Source organism: Vicia villosa, unplaced genomic scaffold (genome assembly GCF_029867415.1).
Source record: "Vicia villosa cultivar HV-30 ecotype Madison, WI unplaced genomic scaffold, Vvil1.0 ctg.003036F_1_1, whole genome shotgun sequence".
Classification (NCBI taxonomy): domain Eukaryota; kingdom Viridiplantae; phylum Streptophyta; class Magnoliopsida; order Fabales; family Fabaceae; genus Vicia; species Vicia villosa.
This window is the reverse complement of record NW_026706098.1, coordinates 5,023-26,763: the sequence shown is the minus strand read 5'-3', so window position 1 is coordinate 26,763 and position 21,741 is coordinate 5,023. Positions and strand designations below refer to the sequence as shown.

General features: G+C 36.9%; 1 protein-coding gene across 1 annotated transcript in view; it reads left to right on the top strand.

Moving 5' to 3' along the window:
* Positions 1-21,411, top strand: part of LOC131640304 (uncharacterized) — a 51,162-nt gene extending 29,751 nt beyond the window's left edge. The window contains exons 2-4 of the mRNA XM_058910717.1: positions 19,971-19,975; positions 20,114-21,303; positions 21,394-21,411. Coding sequence (XP_058766700.1) covers positions 19,971-19,975; positions 20,114-21,303; positions 21,394-21,411 — 1,213 coding nt within the window. The remainder of the gene's footprint in view (positions 1-19,970; positions 19,976-20,113; positions 21,304-21,393) is intronic.
* Positions 21,412-21,741: the final 330 nt, after the last annotated feature.

Below are 21,741 nucleotides of genomic sequence, written 5' to 3'. Positions count from 1 at the left end.
AAGATTGATTTATGGTTAACAACCAGCTGGACAGCGATTGTTAAGGTTTTTGTACAATTAGACTATAGTAGAAATCACCTAGGACTAGGGATACCCTATAGTTACCGGTTAACTCTTGATAAAATAAAGGCTTGATTTCATCATAATTCTCTAAGGACTTAGGATTTAGGATGAATGTTCAAAGGTTTTCCCGCTAAGGAATTAGGGGAAAATATCCTAAAGGGCTGGTAATTGAATAGTGTCATACCCCAAAATTTGCCCATACTATTTCTCCTATTCAAGTCCAAAATCATCAAAGGAAGAGGTTATTAAATTAGGGTTCTAAAGGGAAGGTCAACTGAACTTTGACCGATCATAACTCTCACATGGTTCATCAAAAATTGCCCAACCAAAGCCTATTCTCAAGGAAATTTCATGTTCTACAACTTTGATGTTGGGTCTAAAGTCAAGAAATGCACCAGTTGGATGATACAAGCTAAAACATTACAGGTCCTCATAAAGGATCGCAAAAAAGACGTTTTTTCTCAAAGGATGGTAAATAAACATGGTAAGTTCAATGAAGGTGAAACCAAAAGTATCTTTTAGAAGACTCTTTGAGGTTTCTAAAATGTACAAAAACGCCTTCATGTGATAAAAAATGAGGGAGATATGATTGGTACAAGGTGGGCGATTTTCAAGAAATGGCATAAAAACCTAAGAGAAGAACTTTGCATTTTCTAGTAATGGGCCAATATTTTCATGGTATTCACGAAATTACAAGTCTATTAAAGGCCCAAAGGCTATTTGATATTTATTTTATGGTTTTATTATATTTATTTTTGAATTTATTTATTTAAATTCAATATAAATCAAATTAAATCAAAAAAATAAATCAAATCAAATTATTAAAAACTTTCCATCCATATCAAAATGTCCAAGTACATCCTTTGGCTTTGTTTACACGTGAAAAATAGGTTTTTAACAAAAATGGAAAGATTTTTATACACATTCAAGACAAAATATTTTTCAATGAAACCTCTTGTTTCTTTCCATATTTTTTCAACCCTAATTTGGTCTACTATATATTCATAACTCGTGCAGCCTCTTGGGACACGAAAAACCTAGCCTCCAAAACACGTTTCAAAGCTTCAAAATTTCTCCAGAACTAGGGCATACGAGATTCTTGTTTCCAGCCTCTTTCAAAGAAAAATATCTATTCCAATCCCCTTATAAAGTGCTAAAGGACAGGTATGGACGGGGGGATGTGATCAAAACACCTCTAAATGCATAGTTTCCACGCTTCATATTCGTGTGCATTTGAAATTCGTTTTTTCACGTTTTAATGTTTTTTAACCATGGCTAATGATTGCATTGAGTTATTTACATGTTTTAGAACAGGTTTGATGCATCACATGGAAGGTTTCACGTGTGAACCAAAAAATGCCATGGTTAGGGCTCACACGTGAGGGGCTCGCGGATCCATATCTAGAGTGCTCAAATGACAAAACTAATCACATATTTGAATTCAGGACACAATTTTACGTGGATCTGGGCTCTTTTCCGTTTCTACTAATGTTGTTTTTACAGATTTTGGGGTTCGAAGGATTTTTCGTAAGAAAATGCGCAGCAAATTCCCATGCTAAATCCGCAGCAAACTTTGGGCAAGATGATGAATAGTAGCATATGAATGCGTGGCGCTGTTGAGTGATATTACTGGCCGGTCAAAGTCCCAGCGCATATCACCTCTCTCCATTGGCCCTCGCGTATCATACTGGGCCCACGCTGATCTTGTTTTTTTGAATTCTACCATTTATCATGTATTTGCTTATTTATTGTTTGATATGTGTGTGGTTAACAACAAAAGTACATGGCGCAGGTGGCAAAGGGCAAGACTTGTTGGTAATCGTATTGTCTGGGGTTCAACTCTTGCCCATGACAATTTTGTTTCTTTTGACATTTATTCTTCTTCACAGATCCAGCGTTTCCCTCCATCATATGCCCACGATGCGCCTTATCATCCTCACCGTCCGATCTCCAGTGATCACGATCTGAAGCCACAATGACGCAACCCCATGGTGCACCTTCAGGACATTACCACACAGGATCTAACGCCTCTTGCCACTTGGTTTATCATTTTTTTTTAATATGTTTTTCATTCTATTTTTTTTTAATTTTCACTAATTAGCCAATTAATTCACTTATTAACTAATTAGTATTAGGTGTTTAGATCACTAATTATTTTTAGTAGGATAATTATTTCAGCCAACTAAATTTTTAAATCATAAAAATACAAAAATTAACTTTACTTTAAATATTAAAAAAAAAGGTTTTAGTTTAAACAAATTTAGGATTTAATTCATTAGACATAGTTTATTTTAAATTAATTAGGATTAATATTAATTTAGTAATTAGTTAATAATTAGGTTAAATAATAAGATTTTTTAAAATTCTAATTGCTCCCGATTCTTCTTCTCCCTCTCAAAATCTCGTGTATGGCGCATGTTTGTTTTATTTTGCTATTTTCTTATTCAGATACTAGAATGTACATAGGTAAAATGTAAATATCATAGTGAAAATCTTTACCTTTCTGTACCTTTAAATTCTGTATTTTAATTATTATACTGCACAGATGTATGTTTAAATTAGGGTGTGTATGGTAAGAATAAATCAAACGATAGATCACGTAAAAATACAAGATAAACTATAAATCGAATCCAACACACTTGCACTCACTCACCCCTAGGGTACGCCCATCTTGGTTGCCTTCAATTACATGGTCGTGTCCCTCGAAATGTAGAGGTATCCATTAGCAAACGTCCCTCAATTAAAATCATCAAAGATCATGGTCCCTCGATGACCCGCGATGTCGCCTCGATAATATGATCTAGTCCCTCGAGTGGTTGCCTCCGATACAATGATCGTCCCTTCGAATATTGCTAAAGGTTCCTCTACTTGTTGCCTTCAACGACCATACGATGACCCTTTGATGTCCCGAACACGTCCAATATAACAAGGATTTCCTACTTCTATATAGTATGGATAATCCTGGGAATCGTAAAAAGCATAGAAAAAGACCAGTTAATTAAGGTAGTTCTTGTAACCTGCCTAGCTCAATAAAAAACATCTTTTCAAAAACTTTTTCAAAGGCAAAGGCTACGCATTTACGCTAAAGTCCTTACGTCCTATTTCAATTCAAAACAAACAAAACATGAGCTAAGCAAGTTAAGAGCCCGTAGATAACTACGGATGAAAAGGGTGCTTACACCTTCCCTTTTCATAACTTACCCCCCGAGCCCGTTTTCTTTCAAAAAGGTCTTTTTCTGTACTTTTTACCTTTCCTAACATTGGACAAAATAAAAGTCGGTGGCGACTCTTGCTCACCGCAACATTGTTTGCGAAATAAAAATAAAAGTCAGTTCACCGTGTTACAGAACTGGCGACTCTGCTGGGGATAAATAAAAAGAGGGGTTTACCTTAGGGCTTAGTTCATTATAAATGTTTTCAATTGTTTGTTTGTATGCTTTATTTTTAAAAGTTTGTTTGGGTTTGTTATTGTGTGAAAGATCCTACACCCGGATCTGAGTACCTTAGGTAAATGGCATGAGATCAAGGAGACTGCACAGCGTATACTGATGCGGTTTATCTGATGGCCATCGTTAGTGTGACACATTGGTTTGTCCTGGTGTTCCTTGGGATCCGACCCGAGGAAATGCTTGGCTACCGCGTGGTGTCATTAAGCACTAATTTGCCCCTAAAACCTTAGTTGAACTAAACTTTGGCCTTTTAGAAAGTAGCGAGATGGCTGGCTTTGGTTCCGACTGAAGTTGGTTGATACTCGAAGCTACACTCATATGGACTGGACTTTCGGGACCTTTTCGGTTGGTGATTCGATCGCCGAACTGAGATAAGCGCCTTCGAGAAAGGTCAATGATATGAGCTCCCTAGAACCCGATCTTTATCTAGGACAGGTTGAACCAATTTAACTTCAGTGGGGAGGGTACTTACCTACGAACTTCATGCAAGCCTTTAAACCTAGGGTTATTTGTGTGACTTATTTGTATTCATTATCTAACCGTTTGGTTCCTCGCATGATTTGTTTATACCCTAACCGTTTGGTTTCCTTGCAGGATTTGTGTATACCCTAACCGTCTGGTTTCCTTGCAGGATTTGTTTGTACCCAAACCAACTGGTTTCCTTGCAGGATTTGTGTGTATGCTAAAAACTTGAACTCTTTGTAGGACTTACTCGTCCTCATCACCTAACTAACCTTTTTCAAGGATCTCAAGTATTTAGGGCGCGCAATTCCAAGTGCCATCATCAAGAGCCAGATTCCTAACAAAGGGGCAAGAGGATTTATTTTCCTCTAGCTAGATACCTTCAAACTCAACGGTACAGTTCCTATCAAGGGGCAAGAGGATTTAGTTTCCTTTAGCTATATGCCTTCAAACTCAAAATTACCGTACCCAGAATCAGAGGCTATGACCCACTGGATATGGTGAGCCTGATTCTTAAAGAAGGACGTTCAGAGATGGAAGTCGTAGTTCTTCAACAAAGCTGCAACTACATTTCAATGTTGCAAATTGGGTTCCAAAAAGATCCTTGAAAACATTGCATATGCATTTGCATACATATCATTGCATAACAGGTTTCCAGACAACGAGCTTATCATTTTCTGCCTCAAATCCCTAAAGCTTGATACTTACAACTCCTTTGTGGCTTCGTCAGAATCTTCTTCTTAGAAGTAATCTGTAGTTCAGATACGAACACTTGGTTTGGTTTCCTCTCTGAGCACTTGGTCAGTAGATCGATAATTGCCAACCAATCCGAGATAAGGTACAAGACTTGATTGATGCAAAGGCTATCATATTCACACTTGCAGGTCAAATTTGAAGTTCTCCTTCGACTCAATGGACCTTCTGAAGCAATAAGTCCATACGGAGAAAATCTCCTCAATGTTGGCAATTCGTAATTTCATGCATTTTCATGCGTAATCTTTCTTGTTCTTGTTCAATACTGTCTATATGCAATACTTGTTTATTTTTGAACTATAATAATGATGCATTGAATATGTTTGTCTTGAAAAAATCCATTCGCTCTCGCTCTAATATGTTTTTATTTGCTTGTGATACCAAAATCTCAGTGATAAAGCATGATGACTCTGAAGGGAGAATGACGAACCTATAATACCTATAATCTCAAATGGTATGCTTTCGAGTAAAACCCTGTTGATGATGTACAGGCATTGATTCAGATCCCTAAACACTGGAGATATAAGGAAGTTAGTCCCTTGTCAACCCCTTTGAGCCCTGAAGTAGGAGTTTATTTTTCTATACGAGAAAACCCTCGCATTTAACCCAGGGGCAGGGTAGTGTTCAGTTAACCTGATTGAGTGTTCAAAATTCAGCAGGAGCTCGCATCTAAGGATACAACAATGGTTATCCTTCAAAAGGTTGAGGAAAAGTCGAGACCACAATGGTCATCTCTCGCAATGGGGGGTTAAAATATGACGATACAACAACGACTATCCCTCGTCGACCAAGAAATGAGGCAGTCACAATCTTTCCAACAAATCAAAGACGTCTCAGGATCATACGACTTGCTCAAAAAAAAAAAGAAAAAAGAACGAATTAAAAAAAAAAAAAAAGGAAAGCCCGCTAAGTCAATAACTTGAAAACAAATGACTAAGGCAAAAGTTAGGGCATCCCGCTGGACTTCAAACTCGGAATTCAAAAGAATTTGGCTAGCCAAAAGTTAGGGAAAAATGAAAGTATTGCAAAACAAAAAGTTCCTTAACAAAAGAAAAAAGTCGTGTGATCAGACACCAAATGCAAAAGGTAGAGTGGCTGCCATGTCCAAACACCTCATTGATTCCTCAATCGTCTCAAACTCCTTTTGAAGGACGAATGCTCGCATCGAGTTAACTGAACTTAGGTTGGAGAACATCACGAAGGGGGTGGGCACCAATAAAAATTTTTGAGCCTAAAAATCTTTTCTTCTAAAAAACCGTGAACCTGGCCACGTTACAACCTTTAAAAGTCCTAATTGAGGCAGGGTTAATTCGAAAGCATACTGTAACGAGAATACGGTAAACTGACTCCTAGGAGTTTTGCTAAACACTTGAGTTGGTATCGCACCACCTTTCATAAAAAAATCGATGTTTTGACATCCTTTCAAAAATTTCTTTTTTAAACTTCAAGACAAACATGAACTTTGCATTAAAATTATATTTCTCATACTAAACAATCTTTGCATATGAACAAGTACTTGACACTAGGAAAGCTTCCATCATGAACTGCAGATGAAAATTTTAAGGGACAAGTTGTCTTCAGAACTCCGTTGAGTTCGAGCAAGAATATCTCAAATTCTGATCACCCTCAGGGGCACAAAAGCAGTTGGATACTCCATTGAGTAATAGTTCAGTCAATCTATGGCAATCAGGTCAAGATTCGAAGAATCTCTCAGAAGTATTGAACAATCAGGGGCATTCACCCAAGCATAGTTGAAAATTACCTCCGACCCGGATTAATCGGGGGCATTGTTCCTAAACTCATGATACTGGGGCAAATTGCTTATAACAGCACAAATCTCAGGAAGCCCTCCCGACAGGCATGCTTTAGAAGTGCTTCGAAGAGTAGAAATATTTCCACGACTTACTGAGTTGGCTAAAACGCCAATATGTACAAGGGGCATGACATGTTATTGTCCAATTCATCTGGGGCAATCAAGTCAAGATTCTAAGAATCTCTCAAAAATACCAAACAATCAGAGGCATGCGCTCAAATGGAGCTAAAGCTACTTCCTGGTCAGTCAGGGGCATCATACTAAGTACTAGGGGCATGTCACCCATTGTGCACATCTCATAAAGTCCTCGCGAGGCGAATCTTTCCGAAGTCCCTACTAGCAGACGCAAATCTATGCAAGTCCAGTTTGACATCCAAGAATGGTAGTTACTATAATACTAGGGGCAACTTTCAAGACATCCATGTCTCCCCATAGAGTCGGGTTCACAAGATCATATCCCCACAGAGTACTCATTAAGAAGAGATCTTCAAATGCTCTCGTCCCGACAAAGACATGGCTCCCCAACAGAGTTTACATCTTCGACACTGCCAATTCCCCGACGCTTTGCTCTGCTCAAACAGGGTTATTCATCTCTCTTATCCCTAGTCAGGGTACATCAAGACGAATCATTCAAATCGTTTCCATCCCCAGCTACACATCTTCAAAACAAGATCAAATATCCAAGTCACAATGATACAGAGATTTATTTTCTCAAAACACTCCAAACAAGCATCAGTCATACATCATATTCATACATTGCATACGTTACTATATAATACATGCATCATGACATTGCGTATTTCTAACGTTGTTTTCAGGTTCCGCCTCGACAAGCATTCTCAATCAGATATGGTCTAATGTAGGACCCGTTCCGGTATTCTCAATCAGATATGGCCTAATGTATGGCTCGTTCTGATATTCCTCTTCAGATATGGTCTAATGAATGATTCGTTCTGACATCCTTCATCAGATATGGTCTAATGTATGGCTCGTTCTGATGTTCTCCTTCAGATATGGTTTAATGAATAACTCGTTCTGACATCCTTCATCAGATATGGTCTAATGTATGGCTCGTTCTGATGTTCTCCTTCAGATATGGTTTAATGAATAAACTCGTTCTGATGTCCTGCTTCCAGATATGGTCTAATGAATGACTCATTCTGACACTTTCTACCGGATATAGTCTAATGTATGGCTCGTTCTGATGTCCTGCTTCCAGATGTGGTCTAATGAATGACTCGTTCTGACACTCTCTACCGGATATAGTCTAATGTATGGCTCGTTCTGATGTCCTGCTTCCAGATGTGGTCTAATGAATGACTCGTTCTGACACTCTCTACCGGATATAGTCTAATGTATGGCTCGTTCTGACATGCTCCTTCAGATATAGTCTAATGAATGACTCATTCTCTCAAATGAAGTATATTTTATGGTTCACTCTTCAAATGTAGTCTAATGTACGGCTCTTTCCGACATCTCCTTCAGATTCCAACAAACACTTATCAATGCTTCAAGCTCGGATATAGTCTAATGTACGACTCATTCTGACTTTCATATTATTAATGGCTGGATTGCATCTTTAATCCCATCTGTGAAAAGTCCCTACATCATCAAGGGCAAATTTCTCAGTATTCTAGTGTTCAATCTCCTTCAACCTTCAGATTCTGACTGGCATCCGAGCCAATCTACATCCTCAGGTTTAAGGAAATTGAACAGGGGCAGCTGTCATACCCCAAAATTTGCCCATACTATTTCTCCTATTCAAGTCCAAAATCATCAAAGGAAGAGGTTATTAAATTAGGGTTCTAAAGGGAAGGTCAACTGAACTTTGACCGATCATAACTCTCACATGGTTCATCAAAAATTGCCCAACCAAAGCCTATTCTCAAGGAAATTTCATGTTCTACAACTTTGATGTTGGGTCTAAAGTCAAGAAATGCACCAGTTGGATGATACAAGCTAAAACATTACAGGTCCTCATAAAGGATCGCAAAAAAGACGTTTTTTCTCAAAGGATGGTAAATAAACATGGTAAGTTCAATGAAGGTGAAACCAAAAGTATCTTTTAGAAGACTCTTTGAGGTTTCTAAAATGTACAAAAACGCCTTCATGTGATAAAAAATGAGGGAGATATGATTGGTACAAGGTGGGCGATTTTCAAGAAATGGCATAAAAACCTAAGAGAAGAACTTTGCATTTTCTAGTAATGGGCCAATATTTTCATGGTATTCACGAAATTACAAGTCTATTAAAGGCCCAAAGGCTATTTGATATTTATTTTATGGTTTTATTATATTTATTTTTGAATTTATTTATTTAAATTCAATATAAATCAAATTAAATCAAAAAAATAAATCAAATCAAATTATTAAAAACTTTCCATCCATATCAAAATGTCCAAGTACATCCTTTGGCTTTGTTTACACGTGAAAAATAGGTTTTTAACAAAAATGGAAAGATTTTTATACACATTCAAGACAAAATATTTTTCAATGAAACCTCTTGTTTCTTTCCATATTTTTTCAACCCTAATTTGGTCTACTATATATTCATAACTCGTGCAGCCTCTTGGGACACGAAAAACCTAGCCTCCAAAACACGTTTCAAAGCTTCAAAATTTCTCCAGAACTAGGGCATACGAGATTCTTGTTTCCAGCCTCTTTCAAAGAAAAATATCTATTCCAATCCCCTTATAAAGTGCTAAAGGACAGGTATGGACGGGGGGATGTGATCAAAACACCTCTAAATGCATAGTTTCCACGCTTCATATTCGTGTGCATTTGAAATTCGTTTTTTCACGTTTTAATGTTTTTTAACCATGGCTAATGATTGCATTGAGTTATTTACATGTTTTAGAACAGGTTTGATGCATCACATGGAAGGTTTCACGTGTGAACCAAAAAATGCCATGGTTAGGGCTCACACGTGAGGGGCTCGCGGATCCATATCTAGAGTGCTCAAATGACAAAACTAATCACATATTTGAATTCAGGACACAATTTTACGTGGATCTGGGCTCTTTTCCGTTTCTACTAATGTTGTTTTTACAGATTTTGGGGTTCGAAGGATTTTTCGTAAGAAAATGCGCAGCAAATTCCCATGCTAAATCCGCAGCAAACTTTGGGCAAGATGATGAATAGTAGCATATGAATGCGTGGCGCTGTTGAGTGATATTACTGGCCGGTCAAAGTCCCAGCGCATATCACCTCTCTCCATTGGCCCTCGCGTATCATACTGGGCCCACGCTGATCTTGTTTTTTTGAATTCTACCATTTATCATGTATTTGCTTATTTATTGTTTGATATGTGTGTGGTTAACAACAAAAGTACATGGCGCAGGTGGCAAAGGGCAAGACTTGTTGGTAATCGTATTGTCTGGGGTTCAACTCTTGCCCATGACAATTTTGTTTCTTTTGACATTTATTCTTCTTCACAGATCCAGCGTTTCCCTCCATCATATGCCCACGATGCGCCTTATCATCCTCACCGTCCGATCTCCAGTGATCACGATCTGAAGCCACAATGACGCAACCCCATGGTGCACCTTCAGGACATTACCACACAGGATCTAATGCCTCTTGCCACTTAGTTTATCATTTTTTTTTAATATGTTTTTCATTCTATTTTTTTTTTAATTTTCACTAATTAGCCAATTAATTCACTTATTAACTAATTAGTATTAGGTGTTTAGATCACTAATTATTTTTAGTAGGATAATTATTTCAGCCAACTAAATTTTTAAATCATAAAAATACAAAAATTAACTTTACTTTAAATATTAAAAAAAAAAGGTTTTAGTTTAAACAAATTTAGGATTTAATTCATTAGACATAGTTTATTTTAAATTAATTAGGATTAATATTAATTTAGTAATTAGTTAATAATTAGGTTAAATAATAAGATTTTTTAAAATTCTAATTGCTCCCGATTCTTCTTCTCCCTCTCAAAATCTCGTGTATGGCGCATGTTTGTTTTATTTTGCTATTTTCTTATTCAGATACTAGAATGTACATAGGTAAAATGTAAATATCATAGTGAAAATCTTTACCTTTCTGTACCTTTAAATTCTGTATTTTAATTATTATACTGCACAGATGTATGTTTAAATTAGGGTGTGTATGGTAAGAATAAATCAAACGATAGATCACGTAAAAATACAAGATAAACTATAAATCGAATCCAACACACTTGCACTCACTCACCCCTAGGGTACGCCCCTCTTGGTTGCCTTCGATTACATGGTCGTGTCCCTCGAAATGTAGAGGTATCCATTAGCAAACGTCCCTCAATTAAAATCATCAAAGATCATGGTCCCTCGATGACCCGCGATGTCGCCTCGATAATATGATCTAGTCCCTCGAGTGGTTGCCTCCGATACAATGATCGTCCCTTCGAATATTGCTAAAGGTTCCTCTACTTGTTGCCTTCAACGACCATACGATGACCCTTTGATGTCCCGAACACGTCCAATATAACAAGGATTTCCTACTTCTATATAGTATGGATAATCCTGGGAATCGTAAAAAGCATAGAAAAAGACCAGTTAATTAAGGTAGTTCTTGTAACCTGCCTAGCTCAATAAAAAACATCTTTTCAAAAACTTTTTCAAAGGCAAAGGCTACGCATTTACGCTAAAGTCCTTACGTCCTATTTCAATTCAAAACAAACAAAACATGAGCTAAGCAAGTTAAGAGCCCGTAGATAACTACGGATGAAAAGGGTGCTTACACCTTCCCTTTTCATAACTTACCCCCCGAGCCCGTTTTCTTTCAAAAAGGTCTTTTTCTGTACTTTTTACCTTTCCTAACATTGGACAAAATAAAAGTCGGTGGCGACTCTTGCTCACCGCAACATTGTTTGCGAAATAAAAATAAAAGTCAGTTCACCGTGTTACAAATAGTATGAGCTTGTTGAGGAGATCTAAATCCGAGGTTATTACAGGAACAATCACACACTTTACCCTAGCATAATACTCATATTTGTCAAAAAGCCAATTTACTTTTCTGTTTATTTTAATTATTGTTTAGTCACAATTTGCAAACACAACCCAACATTAGTTTTTGTTTAATTAAACCACTATTGAAACTCGATATTAACGTGCAGTCCTTGAGATCGACATTTGGGGAATTTCCCTATTATTACTACAGAGGCAAAATAGTACACTTTCTATTTTACCGATCAAGTTTTTGGCGCCGTTGCCGGGGATATATGAGAGTAACATTCCTATCTTCTGTGATAATACTTCTTCTATCTGTTTATCTAAGAATCCAATCTTACATTCTAAAGCTAAACATATTGAGATTAAACATCATTTCATTAGGGACTATGTTCAGAAGGGTGTTCTATCTTTAAACTTTGTGGACACAGACCATCAATGGGCTGATATCTTTACAAAACCCCTTGCTGAAGATAGGTTTAAGTTCATTCTGAAGAATATCAGTATGGATTTATGCCCAAAATGAGAAGATGAGAAGTTCTGACGTATGGATTAGTTCGGAAATGATTTTGTCTTATCTTCTTATAAGAAGTTCTGATATTGATCAATTAGAAGTTCTGATTCTGTTATTACTAACGTTTCATTATCTAAGTTGATTCAGAATCTCTTTTAAAGCAAAACAGTTGTCACAGCTATTCCAGAAGATGAACACGTGTTCACTCTATTTGGACAAGAATGCGTGCAGTTTATGAGACGCTGCCCTAGGTAACTGTGCAAATCATTTCAAATATTACGTTATCTCTCCTAACATCACTTTTTATTAAATGTATTTCTTTTTCATTATGTAACCCTGTTCATTCAAACACATATTGCATTTCATTTCAAATCCGTCTCTATATAAACACATCTCTATAACATTTCATCTCTTTACATTCTCTCTCTTCATTCATTGTCTCTTTCGTTCATCTCTCTCTTTCTCGTTTTTGCATAAACCCTAGTTTCTAAACCGAATCTCGAGTGCATTCTTGATTTCATCCTCAAGTATTCAACATAAAATGTCTTCGGCACATCTTGTTCAACAAAAATATGCTTATCTTCCTTTGAAGACTTGTTCTATCCCTTATGATGAACTGGAAGTTCTCTGCGAAACAATGGTGGATTTTGAAAATCTTTTGGAACATGATTTCAAAACCAAGGCTGCAATGCTGGTACAAGGTTGGTCAAACTACTTTGAAAGATTGGTTGGACCAGTTTATCCTCTCTTGGTTAAGGATTTCTGGACTCATGCAATAGTTACCTGCTATCATCTCCTTCGTTTTAGGGCATGAGGTTTTTGTGACTGAGAAGATGATAAGGAAGCTGTATGGTCTTGATGACACAGATGGAATCATAGGTTCTCTTCCTAGAAGAGTTGATTGGGAGAAAGTTGATAGAGAATTGTTTTCCTCTGGATCTACACATCTCATCTCACTACTTCTTTGAAGCCTTCCTATAGAGTTTGGGCTGAGATTATTCTAGGATCTCTCTATCATAGAAAGCTATCTCTTGCTGCTACGTATGTCAATCAGGATCAAAAGTATGTACTTTTCTGCATTGGAAAAGGTATGAAAGTTAATGTCTCACACATTCTCTTTCAACATTTGAAGACAAATATTGAAGAATCAAGAGATGAAGAACGTAAGAAGAATCCAAATTTCAAGAAGAATACTACCCCTCTTGCCAGAATGATTCCAGATATTCTGATAGAAAGTGACTTGATGGATGTTCTGAGAGCTGTTGGTTCACCCAAGTTCTTAACTGTCATTCAAGGACGTATTCTGAATGCTCTTGATTTACAAATGATGAAGCTGATTGAAAAGGTAACTTCTATTCCAAGAATATTTCCCAATATTCAGACTAGAAGAACTCCTATTGTGAGTTTCTCTCACATGTTCAAAGAAGAGCTAGACAAGTTTGTTAAGCGCTATTTGAAGTCATGTGTCAAAGCTCAAACTTCTGTTGATCCTGCGTGGATTCGAGGAAGAACTCTTCCATCTCTGGATGAGTTGAGAAAGAAAGAAAAGAAGAAGAAAGAAAAGAAATAGAAGAGAAAAGCCTCAGAAGAAGGACCTCATGCTAAGCCAGCTAAGAAGCAGAAGAAACCCTTCGATCCTCTCAAGGTACAATCTGATGATTATCTTGCTGAGCGTATTCATAAAGCTTTTCGTGCAGATTCTTCTGCCTGTTCCTCTCAGAAAAAGCCTCCTCCTTCTGAACCCCACAATTCTTTCACCATTCCAAACAGTAACCAACCACCTCCTTCCACACAAATTCTGAACCCTCCTCCACTAAATACTATCCTCCACATTCCTTCTGAAAACATATCTTCATCCTCCTCCTTCTCAGATTCTACATCTTCTTTCAAACCTTCTATCACCCTTTCTTTACCTTCAAGAAAATCCAAATCCTATTGCCTTTCGTACCCTGATTATCGTTTCACCTTTAACCCTCCTGAACCCTCTATTGATATCTGCTTTGACTTGCTCAAGCTTAAATTCAGAACAAGGATGGAAACTTTGAAAGCTGCTCATGACTCCAAGTTGTATCATGTTGATATTTGAAGCTTATGGAAAATCTTTAAGAAGGACTTTCAATTTGATGCTCTGAACATCCAGAAGAGATGCTTGGCTGAGGAATCTGGTTCTCCTGGTTGTTTCTTAGAAGTTGATGATGGTAGGTACTATCATCCAATCAGAAATTGGAGATCCTTTAAAGAGAAAGAATTTGTCGATGAACTTGAGGAAGTGCAGCCTCTTGCTATGGTTGTATGGAAGCCTCAGTTTCATGTTCTGACTGGAGACTTTCAGTCTTTATTCAACTAGTTAAGGGAGAATCCCTCTGCTAAGGCACCAGATATGGTATATCCAGAAGTTGAATACCCATCAGAACCTGCTGCTCCTACACCTCCAAGGAATCTGACTGAGATCCCTCAAGCTCTTGCAAATTTTGATTCTGATATCCCTGCTCCAGAATATGCTTAAGATGCTTCTATGTCAAAAGCTGATGCTGAGAATCACGCTGCTGAGAATCATCCTGCTGAGAAACTTCGTGTTCAGGAAAATCAAGATGATGTTCTCATGATTGATGCTGCTGTTGAGCATGCTACTCCTTTGAACGATAGCTGTGAAGCTTCTTCTGCTGAACCTTCTGTTCTGGTGAACGCCATGAAGGCTCTTCAAAAGAATCAAGCTGATCTAGCTTCTCGTTTGGACAAGCATGAGGATACTCACAATGAGTTTCGCTCTTTCATGAAGATGCAGACTGAAAGCACTTCTGAGATTCAAAACCTTCTGGCCAAAATAGTTTCTAAGCTAGGCTAGTCGTATTGTGTCTTGGTCTTAGTTATTTTCTTGTTTATTGCATCTGTTTCTTGCATCTAATTCTATCCTTTTGTATCTTCTGATATTTTATTGAATCAATGAAATATTATCTTCTTCACTCATACTGTTTTTCATCTGAATCTTTTAAATGCTTTTTGATGTTATGACAAAAAGGGGGAGAAACATGATAATTGATTTGGTTTACTATGTCAGTTGCTGGGATTAAGTCTCAACATTTCTAACATTATTTGCAAGTTCTATGTCTTTGAGATTTTTTGCAGGATTGATGAAACTCTGAAAAAGCTCAACATGAGAAGCAAATACATGGGTGTCATACCCCAAAATTTGCCCATACTATTTCTCTTATACAAATTCAAATCAATACATAAAGCTCCAAGACACATTCTCCTATACAAGGCTCAAAAACCAGGGTTTGGTTTGTTCAAAGGAAAATCAATGAATCAATGGCTCCAAGGCATCCCATATGGCTCAATATATCTCACATAACCTCTATGATAAGTATCAAGTCTCAGCTCAAAGGATTGGTCATTCAATTGTTCAGAAAGTCAACAGTCGACTGGGTTAACCTAAAAGTCAACTGTGGTCAAAGAACAGTCAAAACTCCTGATTTTTTTGTCAAGACCCTCACATTGAAGTATCATTCACCATTTGATCAAGTATTGATCATGGTTCATCAAGGAAAGATCAAAAATCAACAAATCAAAAAGTTTCTAAATTAGGGTCTGTATAGGAGAAAGTCAACTGAACTTTGACCAGCCATAACTCTCACATGGAACATCCAAAATTTTCCATCCAAAGCTCATATTGAAGGAAATTTGATTCTCTACAACTTTGTCTCTCACATGCCAAGTCCAAAAATGCTTCATTCAAGAGATATGGACCAAGACATTATGGGTCCTTTTCAAAAGTCAACAAAAAGTCATTTTCTTCAAAAGGATACACAAGGAGCATGGAAAATTATTTTGACATGAGACCAAAGACATTGGTTAGGGGACACCTCAAGGTTTCTAAAAAGTCCTAGAACACTTCCATACCTCAAAAATTGAGAGAGATAGGCCTTGTCAAAGTTGGACTATTTTGGAGGGAAAAATGTGAAAGAATTGGAATATTTTTGCAAATGGGCCCAAGTTATTTTGATTCAATCTTGATCCACAAGTTATTCAAGACCTAAAAATCAATTGCCACGAATTATTGTCACTTATTTGATTTTTATTGAATTTTTATTTCATTAAAAATATAATTTAAATCAAATAATCAAAGGAAAAATCAAAGATATGATTGGGGATTCATTCATAACCAATCCCAATCATCATTTAAGCCTCATAAACAAGGGAATTTCGTGCACATGATTATGGGAAAAAGATTGGATCAATTAGCCATAATTAGAAATATTCATGAACAAATTCAATCAAATTTTTCTTCAAAGGCAATCAAAGATTTAACAAGATTTGCTTTGGTTTTGATCAACCCTAATCAGTCCCTATAAGTACCCAAACAAACCAAAGGCAAGGGTTCGGAGAATCTGCAGCAAAGAGAACCCTTACCCGAGTCCAAAAAGTGAGGAAAAAATTCAAAGGTGTTTTTGAGATTAAGGCAAAATCAAGGTGTTTAAGGCGCTCAGAAACGTTCCTGGAAGATCACTGAAGAGATTCAAACCAATCTTGAAGGCTGAAGCTCTCTTAATCGACCATAATTCATCACGGTTTGGCCGTTTTTTACTTCTCACGATTTCATCTTTACATGCATCATATATATGTTTAAGTTGCATATTATTGCTTGTTTGGATGTTTAGATTGATTCTGCATCGTTAATTTGCTCGTTATGTGTCTATACCGTAAATCACCATGAATGGATATTAGGGTTTCAAATTGGGGTTTTGCAAAGCGGGGACAATTAGGCTAAATCGAGGCCATGAATGAGTTCGCAAGAACCAGACGAGCACGTTGGTAGGGGTGCGCCAAATTTCTATGGTGTTTTTGCCCTGTTCGCTATTTTGCAGGTGTAATATGTACAAGCTTTTATAGCGCGTATGTGAAAAGCGCTGTAAAAAGCCCTAATCTGAAATTCCAACGAAGAAGACGATGACGCGTCTCCCTCTGATTGGCTGACCAGCGCGCGCGTTTAGATTTTAAATCCATCCAGATCCGTTGCTTCGCGCGTATGCACCTACAGTGCGCTCTCACTCCTTTGGCCGTCCGATCGCTTCTCTCTCTCTCAATCCAATGCTTCCAGACATGAGGACGCACCATAGACCATGCTCGTGAGTCACACAGAATCGCCAGTTAAGTTTTCCAAAAAATTTTATTTTTAATTACATAAAACCTATTTAATTTATGTATTAATATATATATATATATATATATATATATATATATATATATATATATATATATATATATATATATATATATATATATTATTTTTATTTGTTTTTTTCCTCTTATATTATATAAAAACTATTATATTTTATTTTCAAAACTTTTTCTTTTATAATTAACAATTTATTTATTTTATTTATTTTCTTTTAACATTTATATTATTTATTTAAATTCATATATATATACACGTATATTATTTAAATTATTCTTTTTACATATATTATTTTCTTCATTTATTTATTTATTTATAAATTAATATTTCTTTTATTAAAAATCATTAATTTCTTTTATTTAATTATATTACTTATATTTATTCAAAAATTCATATATATCTTATTTCTATTCTAAAAAATTCATAAAAAATATCTGTTGGTTTGATTTTATCTTCTCTTGATTTAATTAGTTAGGTCGCGAGACCAATAATTAATTAAATCGTGTATGTTATCTTATTCAATTTGTATTCTAATCAGGGTTCACGACGATCATTCCATACACTGAGAATATCTGTTTTTCTGTGCCTTTTTCAGGGTTGCTCTTCCAATACACTCTGACTATGCGCCTGATTAGGATCCGAAGCTGAGTATTCAATTTAATTGTTGTTTTAAAGTTTATTTTGTTTCCTTTTAATTAGGGTTTACCCTTTAAATATAATGAACTCCACATACACTCACATTTCTTTTTGCCTCTGTCTTTGCCAAATATCTTCAGGGTTAACCCCGAGGCTACCATCGACTGCCAACCATATCAGATCAAATCAAAAGCTAAGTGTTCCTTTCTATTTTAAATATTTGTTTATTTTATTTTATTTTACTTATTAAATTAGGGTTAACCCTGATTGACATTTGAACTGATAATGCACTCACATATATCCTGTTTCATATTTTTCCCACCTTTTCAGGGTTTGCCAATTGCCAAAGCTACGAATAGTCGATAACCCTAAACCCTGATCTCAATTGTTACTTGTTTCAAATTTATTGCTCTGTTTATCCCGCTGGTTTCAATTTCCCTTTCCCCCACTAGTTTCAGTTTCCCTTTCCCCACTATTGCTTTAATTTTAATATTAATTGCTATGGTTAGTAATTCTAGGGAGTGCAAGCTTATAATTAACCTAGATTAACTAATTATAAGATAAATATCTGAATTAAACCACGTGATTGGTGCACACACGCACACTTTTGGGGTAGCCTTTCTGTTGCCTGTTGCCTTGTGTTTCTTATAGAATAGCCATGTCCCTCGAATACGAGGATACCTCAGCCATGTTGCCTCGGTTATGCAAAGGTCATACGACCCTAATGATGCTGCCTTCGATACACCAATATGACCTCGACCCTCGAAAGTTGCCTACGAAAAGGCTGAGGTATCCTCTGGCTGCCTACGAAAGGCTATTCTGATTCTTCCCTTAGACTACCTGCCTCTCTATGGCATGGGACAGTCTTATGGCGAACCAACTCTCAATGATCCTTCAACCTCCAAATGAAAGGCTTCCTGTCCTCTTATGGCATGGATAGACCCTTTCACCCTGAAAGGCTAAAAGAACATTTTTCATCTAACCAGGTAATTGCCCCTAATTGCTTTGCCTTGCTCTAAAAACTTGTTCATATTCTTTCTCATAAACCTTCAATATGGCTACGCTCATTTACGAGCTAAAGTCCGTATTCTCTTCTTCTACATTTCTGAAAACAAAGAGCAAAGCAATTAAGAGCCCATGGAAAACCATGGATGCAAAGGGTGCCTTACACCTTCCCTTTGCATAATTACCCCCCGAATCCTATTTTTTATTTAAAAGGTTTTTCCTGTTCTTTAAGCCTTTCTGATTAATTTGGATAAAATAAAAGTCGGTGGCGACTCATGCTTAACCGCGACATTTCGAATAAAGTCAGTTCACCGTATTACAGAACTGGCGACTCTGCTAGGGAGAATTTTCTTATAAAAGAGGGGTTACCTTAAAAGTTTAGGAACACTTTAAATGTTTTCTATTGTTTTCTTTGTTTGTTTTATTTTTCAGGGGCGTTTTGGGAATTAACTGAAGGACGAATCCTACACCCGGATTCAAGTACATCTAAGATAGGAAGTGGCATAGTCATGGCGACCTCCTTCATGTATGTGGAGGATTGGTCAATATGAGAGTTCACGCTTAAGTTAGGCCTCTATGGGTGTTTGCATGCTTCTCTTGTATGAGGGAGGTTCGTGCGGATGTCTGTGGGTGAGTCGGAGCTTAAGGACCTTTAGTTACCTTTAACCCATCTTGACTTTTAGGAACGTAGTGGGGGGACTACTCTTGATGTATGTTGAGAGCATAGTCGCTACCCGATACTACAACTCAGATAGGTTCATTCTCAAAGTATCATTGCATGGTATGTATGTATCATGTTCGAGGGTGCTTTAGGAGGGCTGACAATTCTGGGTAACTCGGTAGAACCCGTTGCGGATATCATCTTCATCCTTAGAAACACCTTTGGGAAGGGTATCTCACATGATTTAAAACTCCATGCAAGCCAAGCCTAAGGAAATTGTGTGATTTGTGTGGACTTATTTGTGTTTGTGCATCATGCATACATGCATCATTCATACATGGCATGGCTAACCCATTTCAAGGATTTGGGGATTTTTAACCGTATATTGTTTTGTAGGTTGTTTGAATATGGAAACCAAAGGCCGTAAACCGTTCTTCCTCAATTTCAAGAAAGTACCTACTCCATTAAAGGTTTTCTGCGATAACATTTCTGGTTCTCTCAGATTCAGTGAGTCTCTCAACATACTTATCGGTTTAGTACGAACTAATGTGGATGAGGTTCTTTTCAACATCATGATTCAATTCTATGATCCGTTACTACATTGCTTCACTTATAGAGATTTTCAGTTGGTACCATCTTTGGAAGAATTCTCACACTTGCTGGGGCTCCCTGTGCTCAACCAAATCCCTTATACTGGTAAAGAAGAAGATCCTAAGTTGGAAGTCATCGCTGCTGCCCTACACTTGCCAAGATCTGAGATTGATAAAGCTTGGATTAGTAAGAAAGAGTACTCTGGATTACCCCTTGATTTCCTCTACGAAAAAGCGGAGATTTTTGCTAAGGCTTCAAGTATGGATGCTTTGGAAGCTGTTTTGTCTCTTTTAATCTATGGACAAGTTCTATTCTTCCATTATGACAAAATTGTTGATGTGACTGCTATCAAGATATTTCTAAGTAAGAATCCCGTTCCTACTTTACTTGGTGATTTGTTACATTCTATTCACTTCCGAGTATTGAAAAGGAAAGGTTGTGTCCTTGGATGTGCTCCGCTATTGCATAAGTGGTTTATTTCGCACTTAGCTCTCTCCGTAAGAAAGAATGAAGGAGGCTTAACTTGGTCTCAAAGAATTATGAAGCTTTCTTTTTACAACGTCATTTGGTGCCAAAAGAAGTTTGAAAGAACTTTACTATTTGATAGTTGTGGGGAATTCCCTAATATACCGCTTCTTGGCGTTCGTGGGGGAATAACGTATAATCCTATTCTAGCTCGACATCAGTTTGGTTTTGCTTTGAAGGATAAGCCACGTTCCTTGTATCTCAGTTCAGAATACTTCAGCTATGATTCAAATAAGTCAAAGAAAAGAGATCTCTTCATTAAGGCTTGGTCGAAAGTAAAGAAAGTTGGTGCAAAAGATATAGGAAGAAGAAATTACATGCCATGGGACCCGTACTTCCAATGGGTTTATGATCGAGTTATGGAATTTGGGATGCCTTACCCTTCTGATACGCCCATAGTACCAAGGGTAGCTCCTCCTGCTGTCCCAATTGCATTCGAGCCGTATGTTCCTACTCCAAATGAAGATCTTGTTGCAACTGTTAACCAACTGAAGAGGGAAAGGGATGACTTTGAGAGACGCTTACGAAAGGTTGAAGCTGAAAAAGAAGTGTTGACACAAGATGCTAAAGAGCGAGAGACTTTACTTGACTATTTTTCTCGTAAATGGAAAATTGAAGATTTCGTTTCCCCGGATCAGATTAACTCATGGGAAAATGAAATTTCTAGGCTTGTTCAAGAAAGAGAGGAAATGATCAAGGCACACAAGGAAGAAGTCAGGGTTCTGAAAAGGAGGCGTCGTCAAGAAGACAAAAATCCTGGAATTTAGACTTTTATTTTTTTTATTTGTCATTATTCATTTCTTTTTCAGTCTGATGTAACTAAATAATTATGACCTTATGAACTCGTAATTTAATTAATAATAATGTCTTTTTTCTCTTTTTTTAATATGTGTTAAAAGTCCCTTTAATTCCTTGAAAACATTGCATATGCATAATCATAACATTCATGAACATTACATCACAGGTTTCATAAAAACAAATGCCTCATCTTTACGCTGTTTATTTCAGTAAGAAAGATGGATCTCGAACAATCTGTCAAACATCTTCAGGCTCAGAATAACCAGTTCCGAAAAATAATCTTTCACTTGGCCAAGGGGCAAGAAGAATTAAAGGCACTTCTGACCGAGAAGGAGAAGAATCAACATAAGCATCAAAGT